This window comes from Bison bison, unplaced genomic scaffold (assembly GCF_000754665.1).
Source record: "Bison bison bison isolate TAMUID 2011002044 unplaced genomic scaffold, Bison_UMD1.0 scf7180017864151, whole genome shotgun sequence".
Classification (NCBI taxonomy): Eukaryota; Metazoa; Chordata; class Mammalia; order Artiodactyla; family Bovidae; genus Bison; species Bison bison.
The window spans coordinates 377,283-390,186 of NW_011494723.1; the positions used below are offsets into that span (position 1 = coordinate 377,283).

General features: G+C 43.1%; 1 protein-coding gene across 1 annotated transcript in view; it reads left to right on the forward strand.

Annotated features, from left to right (window-relative positions):
• The window catches only part of TPH2 (tryptophan hydroxylase 2), a 102,286-nt gene that overhangs the window by 44,226 nt on the left and 45,156 nt on the right, over nt 1-12,904 (forward strand). Inside the window, exon 8 of the mRNA XM_010840943.1 lies at nt 11,685-11,811. Coding sequence (XP_010839245.1) covers nt 11,685-11,811 — 127 coding nt within the window. The remainder of the gene's footprint in view (nt 1-11,684; nt 11,812-12,904) is intronic.

The following is a 12,904-nucleotide window of genomic DNA, read 5'->3' on the forward strand; positions in this document are numbered from 1 at the left end:
GGTCAGGACAAAATGTGAGAAGCCCCACAATCTCCTGGTCTCCTCTTTGCCTCTCTGAGGAGTCCCTGTGGGCTGTGTCACCTTGTACCCTCTGGCCATATCATCTTTTAGAACAGGGTTTCTTAACCTTGGCAGTATTGATATTTTGACCTGAATAACACTTTGTTGTAGGCGGCTGTCCTGCGTATTGTAGAATGTTTAGCAACATCCCTTGCCTCTAAAATGTCAAGCGTAGGCTCCCACCCCTGCCAGATGTGACAACCGAAGTTGTCTCCGGACATTGCCAAATGTCCCCAGGGGGCAACATCTTCCCCAGTGGGAGCCACTGTTTGAGAAGGAGATATTTGACAGGTCGTGTTAACATGGCTACTCTGTCTGACAATTACTGTAGGCTTTGTTCCCTTTCTAAAACACCAATGTGAGTATAGCATTCTCATGTTTAACCTCTGTTGGTTCCCTGTTACATTCAGGGGGAAAATGTCTGAGATCATCAAATCACATCTTCTGTCTCTCTTTCTGCCCCTTCTGAAACCTTATGCTCCAGCCACACTGGACTTCTCACCATCCTGGGGCCCTGCTGGCTCTTGCCTCCATCTCTTTGCACAGGTGGTTCATTAACCCTGGAATGATTCTTGTGAGATCATTTTAAGTCTCAGGATTAAAACTCAATTGCACCCTTTTGTGTGAAGACTTTCCCAGGCAGTACTGCATATTCCTGTAGCATTTGCCTTACTTCTATTTTAGCACTTAGAACACTGCATGGTAATTATTTGTTCATGTGTCAGTCTCCTTCATCAGACTGTAATTAACTCAAGGCCAGCTGGCAGAGGCAACAGAGGAACAAGAAGATCCAGACTGAGTTTGGAGTGGATCCCCAAACCTGGCGTATAGAGTGAAAACTGAGGCCAAAGTGGGCTGGAGCCGTGAATGCTGCTGCTACCAGGAGGTGCCCGATTAGGGAGACACATGCAAAGTGCCAGGCTCCATGTGAGATCTGTGGAGAGAGGGGCCCAGGGGAGGCCTGGCGGTGCCCCGTGTGCTGAGAGCGCCTCCCCCTGCAGGGCTGCAGATCCTCCACCCGCTCCCGCAGCTTCACTCTGATTTCAGGAACTGTAGCTGGACTCCCCTCCATCAATAAGTCATTTTTATATAGTAAGTGTCTTCAGGTAAACTCATGAACCATTAATGGGGGAATCTTAAACATCAGCTGAAGCTTTGAAGGTAGCCCATTTGGACCATTTGGAAGCGTCTTCTCTCTAAATCACACCCAGGACGGGCAGCCTGTTCTGTTCATTGATTTTGCTTTGAGAATGTACATTGTTTCAAATGATAAAACTGGTTGTTCACTGTGAAGCTGAAGGAGTGGAGGTAAAGGAAATGTGAAGGTTGTTCCCATCTTCCCTTCATGAAAATGGGATAGAGAGAGAGAGAGAGAGAGAGAGAAAAGGAGACCCAACTGCGTGTTACATGGTGCTAAGAAGAAGGGTTAAAAAACCTCTGAATTTAGTTTTACCTTAAAGGCAGAAAAGCTCATTGCCCTCCTTTAAAAAACAGTGTCAGTCTGTGAAGTGTTCTGAGTTCTCTATGAACGTCTTAAATGTGGCATAAAGAAGAGATGCTCTGAGGTTGTATCTGCAAGTGTTGGTGTAGGTCCCTGCAGGACTATCCTGTGTGTGGACATGTTGTCTACATCTAAGTGAGTGGATAGAGCATTAGAAACATCTCTGGATTTGTTTCTAGAAGATTCTTGCTGGAGAGGGACACTGGAGGTTCAGTGCAGGAAAGTCTTGGGTAGTGCTGTCCATGTTTGAAGTGAGTGGACAGAACAGTAGGAGCATCTCTGGATTTGTCTCTAGAAGATTCTTGCTGGGGAGGGGCGGTGGAGATGTAGTGCAGGAAAGTCAAGGGCACACTGCCGGGAGAAGCGAGTTGGAGGGAGGGAGCTTGCCCTGGCCTCGTCTCTGATCTCAGCTTTCAGAGGTGTTTTGGATTTTCAGCTGTTGTATGTATCCCCTTCTTCCTAGCTCTGCTTTAGTTCATTCGGTTTTTCTTCCCCGGTCACTTCCTTTTAGGCGATCTGTGGCTTCTGTTCTTCATAGTTGAAACAGTTCTTGACTGAGTTTTATGCCAGGTGATGCTGAATTCTTACTCACTGAATATGCATGTGCATGTATACTTGTCTATATGGTTTTCAATTTTATCTGCAGTCCTGATGGCCAGTGGCATCTCAGAAATGCAGAGCTCTTTAATGAGAAATATGGCTTAATAAAACCATATTCTCCTGGGGCCATATCTCATGCTTTTCTTCAGAAGCTGTGTGGACTGACTGAGGTCTAGGAAATGAAGGAGGGTAAAGCAAGAAGGGCCTATTTTTTTTTTATTTTTTACAAAATGTTTAATTGGCCTTGTTGTGTGGGATCTTTACATCGTGTGAGATCTTTCTTGAGGCTCACGGGCTCTGTAGTTGCCCTGCGAGGGCTTAGTTGTTCCATGGCAGGTGGAATCTTGTTCCCCAACCAGGGATCAAAGCTGTGTCCCCTGCCTGGCAAGGTGGATGCTTGATGACTGGACCACCGGGAAGTCCCAAGAAGGTCCTATTTGCTAAAGTATTATAATCTAGTCTTGTTTTCTCCAATGTAGGCCAAACTCACCCATCTATATTTCTAGATGGAGACCAGAGGTGGCCGATAGTTCAAGGTTCTGTACGTTAGAAACCTAAACTATTGCCCAGAGCAATGTTGAAACACAGATCCACAGCACAGCACTCTGACCCCTTCTCCTTTGCTCAGGGAGAACACCGGCCCCTTCTAAAACCTGATGCTTCAATATAACATACGTTCTTCAATGTCAGTTCTTAGAGGTCAAACCAGTACAGTGTATGTCTTTCCAGTAGAGTTCTTGCCAAAGTAATAGTGCAGTTTTTGCACCAGAAATCCCTTTCAAAAATGTTTTAATGAAGACATTTAAAAAGATTTCTTCTATTTTGTTTTCAGATGTTGTGCTGAATGTACTAGTAACAAAAATATCCTTGGCACAGCATAGTATAAGCTTATTCAGTCAGGGAGTCCCCATTCAGGGCTGCGTTGATGACTGATGATTCAGCACATGCTGACGTGAGTCTGTCCTGCTCTTTCCCCGTGTGTCCCTTTTCAAATCAGAGAGCAAACTTTCCCTGCTGGGAAATACTTCACGACACCATGGACTCACACTGCAACGTGTATTGTCATAATATCGCTAAATACATTTGCATTCAGAAAAATATTTCTTGTCACAGTTGAACATATCAGGGGCAATTAATGTTATTTTAAAATATAACTGTTTTAAAGTTTAAAAAAGGTTTTGCAGTCAGGTGATTTTTCTTATAATTGCTGCTGTGTTTCAATTTTATAAGAAAAATAAAAGTGAATTATTTCTAACGCTGGTTAGAAATAATTAGAGGTTTCCAAGCCGAGTCAGTGAACTTTGTGCTTAGCCCTTGTGTGTTACAACAGAACCGTCTCTAACACGGGCACACTGGCAGGTGGCATTCATCTCCTGTTCTTGTGTCTCAGACATCAATCCTCATTTATTAACTAACGGTATCAGCAGCTGAAGACATAGGCTTTCACATTGATAGGAAACTTGACTACCCCTCTCTGGATCAGATTCCTTTCACTGGACCTTTCCTTTCCCAACTTTCCCTCCTTTCCCTCTGAGACATCCTGGGTCTGTGAGTTTGTCTGATTTAAGGCCTGACTGTCCTGGGTGTTTTTAATATTGGAGCTTGCTGAAGTCAAGTCTGGGCATGGTCTTCCTGGTGAGCTGGGAAGATGAGCCAGAGCTTTATAGGGTTGAACCTTCATCCCTGTGAGCTCTTGTTTAGCTTCAAATTGCCCTCCCCCACAGATCAGCCTCATCTCTGCCAAGTGTGATGCCAAGCTTCCTGCCCTGCCAACTGGCTCCCTCCACAGTTCTGTCATCATTTTGCTGTTCAGGATAGCAGAGCAGCATTGCTCCAGTGATTCTCAGAGAATGGCTTGTTCTCATAAAGCTGATCCCATCTGGCCTTCCTTTCCTGAGTTTTAACCAGGAGCTCACACTCTGAGCTTAGCAACCATCTCCTCCCTCAGAAGAAATTTGGTTTGGGCTATTCCCAGGGTTTCCCTGGTGGCTCAGATGGTAAAGGATCTGCCTGCAATGTGGGAGACCTGGGTTCGATCCCTGGGTCAGGAAGATCCCCTGGAGGAGGGCATGGCAACCCACTCCAGTGTTCTGCCTGGAGAATTCTATGGACAGAGGAGCCTGATGGGCTATAGTTCATGGGGTCGCAAAGAGTTGGACATGACTGAGCAACTAACACACACCCGGGGTCAGGTAGAATGTTAGAGGCCCTAAAACCTGGGAGTATTTTCACCCCTTCCATTCTCCAACATAGATAAGTTCAAAAACAATAGCATCAGAAGCAATTAAATATATGTATATATATACATATATATATATGTGTATATATATTATTATTAACAGCAAACATGTCTATATCAACTATTATATGCCAGGCACTATTTTAAGCATTGTAAGTGGATAAACTCAGTACTCAAAACAACCCTGTAAGTTCTGAGTTACTTTTATTATTCTGAATGTATGGATGAGGCAATTGAGGCACAGAAAGGTTAAGTAACTTGTTCAAGGTCACACAGCTGGTAAGTAGGGGAGTCAGGATTTGAACTCAGGGATAGTGCCAGCATCTGTGGGAATAACCACCATTCTGTATTAAGCTAACCCCACAAGAGGGGGCACTAGTGTTAAAGAACCCACCTGCCAATACGGCTTCTTATGTCAGGAGACATAAGAGACATGGCTTTGATCCCTGGGTCAGGAAGATCCCCTGGAGGAAAGCATGGCAATCCACTCCAGCATTCTTGCCTGGAGAATCCCATGGACAGAGGAGCTGGTGGACTACAGTCCACCGGGTCACCAAGAGCCGGACATGACTGAGGCGACTTAGCACACAAGCCCATAAGAAAACTCAAAACTTGTATGTGTCCTAAAGTTGAGTAGTTTCTCTCTCGATTTTCCAATTACAAATTTTACATAAGATAGTTGAGAGTGGCACTTTCTTTAACCCGGCGGCCCTGCTTTGCCAGGACCCGAAGTCCTAGCTGTGTCTACTGGATGGTCTTGTGCCATGCTGTTCCATCCGGTGACGATCCAGCTGCCAAGCTGTGTCAGGAGCCCACTCTCTCCTTTATCTTCACAGGGCCAGTTAGCCCACCCCTTTATCGAGGGGGGCATCTTTTATTTCACTAGGAAACAGGAGGGGAAGTGCCTCACTCCAGAGCAGTGTTGCAGATGGGAGAGTACGGTGTACATCCTGAGGCAGAAGGCCCTGTGGACAACGTGCCCGCAATCCAGGCCTCATCGTCAGCTCTCAGTGTGACTGTTGGCAAACCACTTAACCTCCCTGTGTGAGGGCTGATGAAGTAAGGCTTTGATCTTTGCAGAGAAAAAGCCTTTATAGATTATACCAAATAGGTCCACTCTTCCCTTGGCACCTCTTAAATTCATGTGGAGACTGATGTGTTTTGAAACATTCCAGTCACTCTTAGTTATAAGGACATGTTCCTAGACCCAGCCTCCCAAGTTTTCAGTCATTGTATTTTGTCTAGTTTTGTGAGGTGCCTCAAAGCAAAAATAAGCCCTAGGAATCTTTATGCAAGCCTTTTGTCTCAAAAGCTCTGAGCGTTCTAACAATAGACATTCTATGAACTCTACCACCACCGCACACAACCCTATACATTATTTAAAACCTGTGCATTTTAAAACCTAACTTGTGCCTGCGTGCCTGCTAGAGCACTGTTGTTCTCTTAGGCTATTAATGGTAGTGATTTTTTGGGGTAAAGGTTTCGGTTGTAGAAATGTATATATTTTAGCAGATTCAAAGCAGAATTTCTTTTTTCCCCATCACTCCACCCCCACCAAGGTGTGCCTTCCTTGTGTGGTGTGTGTCATCCAAAATTAGCACTCATAAAGCACCCACAGCAGACTCACAATTCATACTCCCTCGGTGCTGGGTCATGGGGAGAAGCTCATTTATGTATGGTGTGGAAGATGGAGAAGATCTGGGAAATTTTTTTTAAGGAATATTTGCTTTTTAAGATTGCACATTCGGACAAATTCAAAGTGAGTGACTTTTAGGCGAGGAAGAGGTAACCTTGTACCTCTTCACTGGTTGTACCTCTTCACGACCGTGTAGAGAAACAGGTAAAGAAGCCCCCACAAGAAAGAAGGAAAAAGACATCTGACATTTCTTCTGTCAGCTTGCGTCATTCTGCCTGTGGCTATGAGGTAGGCAGGATTGTTGCCATTTTACAGATGGTAAATCCAGAGATCAGTGAAGTCAGGTCATTCCCCTATGTATGCATAACTTGTTGTTTGGTTGCTAAGTCATGTCCAGCTCTTTGTGACCCCGTGGACTGCAGCATGCTACGCTTCCCTATCGTTTTCTATCTCCCAGAGGTTTCTCAAACGCATGTCCATTGAGTCGATGATGCCATCCAACCATCTCATCCTCTGTCGTCCCCTTCTCCTCCTGCCCTCAGTCTTTTCCTCAGGGTCTTTTCCAATGAGTCAGCTCTTTGCATCAGGTGGCCAAAGTATTAAAGCTTCAGCATCAGGACAGTTGACTAGAAAATAGCAAAACCAAGGACTTCACTGATCTCTTATGATACCTTGGAGATTAGGAAAACTATGCTTGGGGTAACATATGCTTACCTCTCTGTGGTGCAATGGGGCCCCACCATCTTTGCTTTATTCTGTTAAGGTCAGAAAGCAGTTGCTGAACATCTAAAATGTGCCCAGCTTTCCTACGCACCAGGAACCCAAAAATGAACATGGCATGACCTCTGTCCTGGAGAAACTTACTGCTGCTTGTTGAAGTGATAAAATCGATTCAAAAAGGACAAAACCTAAGAACTCCAGGAGATAAGGACCCTGATAACTTCCAGTTTATAGATGAAAAAACAATACATCTGTGCTGTCCAATGTGGTAGAGATGTGACTGTCTAAGTTTATTAATTAAAATGAAATGGAACCATGCTTTTATTTCCTCAGTAGTGCTGGTCACGTTTAAGATGTTCAATAGTCAGCTGTAACAAGTGGCTGCCGTAATGGATGATGCAGATACAGAATATTTCCGTCATTGCAGGAAACCCTCCTGTCCCACGCTGCTCTAAGTCACTTTGTCATCACAGGAACGTGCAGCATGGGCTTGTTCTGAATCCAGATTATAAACTGATAACCATTATGTTACATTGCTTCCTTTAATATCTAGTGAAAATTTGGGGAGAGGAAGCAGACAGGGGAAGAGTTATAAATCTCTTTTTATTCAGGAAATAAGAAATATTTAAGATGATGGGGAACAGGAGACATAAGTACAGATTTCCCCTGAAGCTCTTTTGTGCTACTTGAAGAACTAGAAAAGATTTTTTTTTTTACTGGATCAGGAAAGTTAGTACTTGCTGTTTATGGAACCATGAGGTGACTTTTGCTAAGAGTTATCCTAGGATTTTGTCTTATTTATTTTTAAGCCTCAGTTCCTAACATAGTACTTGATATTTAATAGCTCTACAATAAATGCTTCTTGAACTAAATTAAAAAAAATTAACTGTAATATCTTTTGCCCGTCTCAGAAGAATAGTTGTGAAGAAGAGTAATGATTCCTAGGGGGTAAAAAGGAAAGATTTCCGCAAGGGCAATATCCAGATGCTCAGCTTTATGAAAAGAGGGCCCCATATGAATATATCTGTGCTCTGACAGGGACATAAGAGGGAGTGATCATAAGAGCTGCCTAAACTCTGATCTGGGCCAGATTTTACAGTCTGCTATTTTAAAACTACGGAAACTCTGTATGTGGCTCTAAAATGAGAACGGAGAAAAATTGCCTCAATACCAAATTAGTTCCTGTTATTATCTCTTTAGTGAAGTGAAAACAAAGTCACCCCTCCGCCTCCCTCAATGTGTCCCAGTGTGTTATCCCGGATTACTTGCACTTACCCACCAAATGTTGTGTGAAAGCCCAAAGAAAAAAAAAATACACTATTTTGGCTCCCAGCTCATCCTCCTGCTCTTTTCATCAAAGCGACCCTCCCCCACCCCCATCTTCCTTTCCTTCTCTTCAGGATTTAGCTGCAGTGTTGGCTTCTGTGTTATTTAGAACAAACAAAACCTATCAAAATAGGGTTTCAAAGACAGATGTGCTGATTGGGGATGGGAAGCAAATGCGGCATGCTCACTCACTTCCTAAAAGCTTTAATTTACAGCAAAAATAAAAAGTTGTTCAACACCAGACAGGAGGAGTCAGCTTTGAAAAACTACTGATAAGCGGAGAAGAATGCTAGATTTGTTTTGAATCTTTTTTTCCCCAAGCAGCAGTGATCACAACTTCCTTAGAATGATTTAAGAATTCCCAGGCGGCGTTTTGCCCAGGTCCCTTTGTAAGCTTTAGACTCCTAACAGGGCTTATCAGAGAAGATTCCAATTTAGAGCAGCAAAAAGTTTAGTGTCTGATATCAGCTCTAGCTTTTCTTTTTCTTCTTCTCTTTTTCAAAAGGAGACATGATGTTTTACAGTGTTAACACTTTTGAAAGTTCCTATATTTCCAGCGAACAGAGTGCTTTTGTGAAAAGGGCTCTGAGAAGCATTATTCAGGCGAAAATGCATCAAAGGGATCCGAGTTGAAAAGAGAGAAGTTTGCCGATGTGGAGATTGAAGGCAGCATGTGCTGACAGGTGCAATTATAGCCAGATAATTGAATGTTTTAGGAGAGATGCGGTGCGATCAGGCAATAGTTATGAACTCACGTCGGAAACCCATTCATAATTAGATATTCAGGGATCCTGCTGTGGATGACACAACCAGTGTTGGGACCATGAACTACTTCAGCTGCCGGACATAAAAGGGATTGCGCTTTGTAAAGTAGTGTGAAATAGCACGATATCAGCCCTCCAGAACTTAACTGATACAAAGTTTGGAGAGAAGGCTCAGCCTTCTCCCTCACATTCCCAATAGTCTGGAACCTCTTTCAGCCTCTGAGTCGGAAGTCAATGCAGCTTCCAAGTCCTTTGGTCTCAGAGAAACTAAAGAAAATACCAACTTTTTAATTAGCAACGTAAAACATCTCTCTCTGCTGGTTGAAGAGTTTCCAGGCACTTTAGGTTTCCTTTCTCTATACAATGTGCCTTAGCCAAAGAGCCTGGAATGAGACCAATCCAGTGTTTATTTCTGAGAATATTCCACCAAAGTCATAAAATGTAACAGCTCTATTTATGGTCTTGAGATTTCGGTGCTCAGAGCCTTGACTCAGTGAGAAGTGGGGTTACTATGTAAACTACATCTCCGCTTGATCTGAACAGCAGTGTCTTCTAGGGCTCTCTATGTGGAGACTGAGCAGTGAAGAAAGTACAAACCAGCAAAACACAGAGCAAGCATTTCTGCTCAGAACAGAGCCGAGGCATTCAGAATGTTTCATTAGGAAATCTGCGAGACTTCTGGCTTCAGGCTTTCATTCTTAATGAAACAATATAATTTATTCTGCTGTGTTGTATGATTTTTTTGTCTTTCAAATTTCAATTTCTTTTTTCTTCTATGTATGGTTGGATTACCTTATCATTGTAATGCTATTAAAGACTCTTGACTGTGAGTTATAGTTTTCTGATAATGACACCTTAACTTGAAATCCAGGTGATAGCTCCTTTTCTACCACAGAGAATTGACTCCTTAAAGACTTTGGATCACTCACATTTTCCTTCATTCTTTTTTAACTGCTACTTTTCACTTTCCCTTCTACCTATAAGTGTTTGGACTCCATTGGTACGTCGGCAGATATTAATAGAAGACTCCTCATCAAGCATTTAACAAGCTCAAAAGTGAATCCAGTTTTGCACCAAAAATCCACCGCCACAGTAACCATGACCTACCCTGGTCTCACATTAGAAAGACTTCTTCTCACATTAATAAGACTTCTTTGGAAGTGAAGATGAAATTACTAATGGGATATGAAAACATTTAGCACCGTACTCAGCACATAACAGGAGCCTACTCTATGTTAGCTTTCTTCCTTTGCTCCTTCTGTCTCTAACTTCTTGACAGGTAAAATGAGGGGTTCTGATAACATTTAAATGCCTCTTATGCACTAAAGTCCAATGAGTCTGACTGTCTGCCTTAAGCAGTGTGATTGGAGAGTAACTGCCATAGTCTTTTCCACAAATCCAATTTCTGTGCAAAAAGGGAGACTCTTGGCACATAGTTGATGGGGAAAGAATTTGGATTTTCTTTTAGTATCATGTCTACACATTCTCGTTTGGCTGTCCTCTCAACCTGATATATCTGGGAAGTGGCTGGCCAGGGCTGGACGTGTGGTTTGAGTTGTGGGAATGAGGTTTTTTGACTGAGGAATGCTGTCTGTTTTACGGTGGTATCCATCATCTCCCCTTGACCACCATTCCCTTGCCTCAACCTCATAACCCTCTGGCTTGCTTTATACTTGTATTAATGGTGGAGGTACCTGGCATTAATGTTGTAGCATCTATGTGAAGAAATAACACTTAAGAGAAGGCCAGGCAATATCAGGAAACATCTTTCAATTACTACCTGGATCATTAGTTTTGTCAAGAAAATGAACTATGGTCTGCCTTTTGACTCATTTGCAGAGAATCATAGGGGAAAGCATTGCAGTGTTGTTTGGTATCAGGAAACTGTTTCACTGAAGCACATACCTGCCTTTCCCTGGTCATGTGGCTCCAAGTGGAAGCCCAGGCAAATGAGAGGCTCTAAACCTCTGTTATGACCCAGTTCAGGCTGGACAAGACAGAGGACCGGGGGTCTTCCCATGTGAGGGCTCCAGGAAGTTGCTTGTGTTACAGGCATAACATTTTGTCCATGAGAAGAGCCACTTGATGACAATATGATCCTCTGCTCTTTCCCAGTGCCAGAAAAGTGTACCATGAGATGCAGTGTGACTTAAGGGTTGAGAGCAAGAGCTTAGAAATCATGATAAGCTGGATTCAGATTTTGCCTTTATGACTGTTTGTAGCAAGAGTCAACCTTTTTTTCAGGAAAGGGCCAGCTAGTAAACATTTCAGGCTTTGCGGGCCAAATGATCTCAGTGACAACTACTCAACTCTGCTGTTTTAGTGAAAAAGAGCCGTACACAATACATCAATGAATAGGCATGGCTGTGTTCCAATAAAACTTTCTTTACAGAAATAGGCAGTAGATTAGATTTGGCCAACAGCTGCAGGTTGCCCACCCATGATCTATAGAATGTTGCATTCTAAGTTACTTTAATTCAAGTTTCTTCTGAATATTAAAAGAGACAATGTATGTAACAAAACACTCAACACATGCTTGGCATATGACAAAATGCCAAGGATCTACTCCTGCCAAATATCTACTACTTGAAAATAGTGGATTTTAATATTAATAGCAAAATATTAAAGTACTGTATATCATATAATTTAAGATGCCATTTGTTGTAGGATGCATATGGATTTCAGTTCTTAAAATGTGATAAAAAAAAATCTTCAGATTGGTAAAACTTAGTAACAGTAACTAATTACAGTAACAAAGTTATATTTAGAATTTAGGTCTTTTTCTACTGGTGATCATTTAACTCATCTAACATTTCTCTGTGCTGTTTTTCTTGTCAGAGACACGTGTCATGAGCTGCTGGGACATGTCCCTCTGCTTGCGGACCCTAAGTTTGCTCAGTTTTCACAGGAAATAGGCCTGGCATCTCTGGGAGCATCGGATGAAGATGTTCAGAAACTAGCCACAGTGAGTTCCTTTTCAACCTGAAACCCGTTCTGCTTACGTCCGTTTGTAAGATGAAGAAAGCTTTGGAGGTACTATGAATAATAGGGCAAACATTCTGGAGAGACACGGCAACTTTATTTCCCCCGTGTGTGTTCCTCTGTAGCACGATGGGGACTTGGTTTCTTAACTGCCAAAATCTTTGTATTTCATCCTTCTCTTTCAGGGGCTAGCTAGATAGTAACCGTTTTAGGCTTGTAGGTCATGAGGTCTCTTTCATAACTGCTTAGCTCAGCTAGTGTGGTGTAAAAGCAGCCACAGACAGTATGTAAATGAATGTGTGGTTGGATTTCAATAAAGCTTTATGTATAAAAGCTGGCAGTGGGCTGGATTTGGCCTGTTTGCTGTCTCTTGCGCTGCTGCTGCTGCTGCTAAGTTGCTTCAGTCGTGTCCAGCTCTTTATGATCCCATGAACTGTAGCTCTCCAGGCTCCTCTGTCCATGGGATTTCTTCAGGCAAGAATACGGGAGTGGGTTGTCATGTCCTTCTCCAGGGGATCTTCCCAACCCAGGGATTGAACCCTCATCTCTTATGTCTCCTGCATTGGCAGGTGGGTTCTTTACCACCAGCACCACCTGGGAAGCCCCTTGTTCTAGTTCAATGTTTATTTTCTAGAATTGTTTGTGATAGTGAAAAGTATGCATTTAAGTAGGAGCTGTGCTCGGGAGACGTGAGACATGGGTTTGGCCTCTGGGTCAGGAAGATCCCCTGGAGGAGGGCATGGCAACCCCCTCCAGTATTCTTGCCTGGAGAATCCCATGGACAGAGGAGCCTGGTGGGCTGTAGTCCCTGGGGTCACAAAGAGCTGGACACGACTGAAGCCACTTAACATGCATGCAGGAGTTGCACTTGGGATTATTTCTGACTAGTCAGTATGGGGTTTTCAGACTCAACTTGAGCCAGCATTAAGCAGCTCATGCCAAACAATTACTATAAGTACAACACCAGAGAAAGATTGAATAGATACAATGATCTCAGCAAGGTTCTTTGCAAAACAAGTCATATGAGAGGAAAGGTGTAATGTTGGCAGCTACCTTTAAGCTGCTGAAGAGCCAGA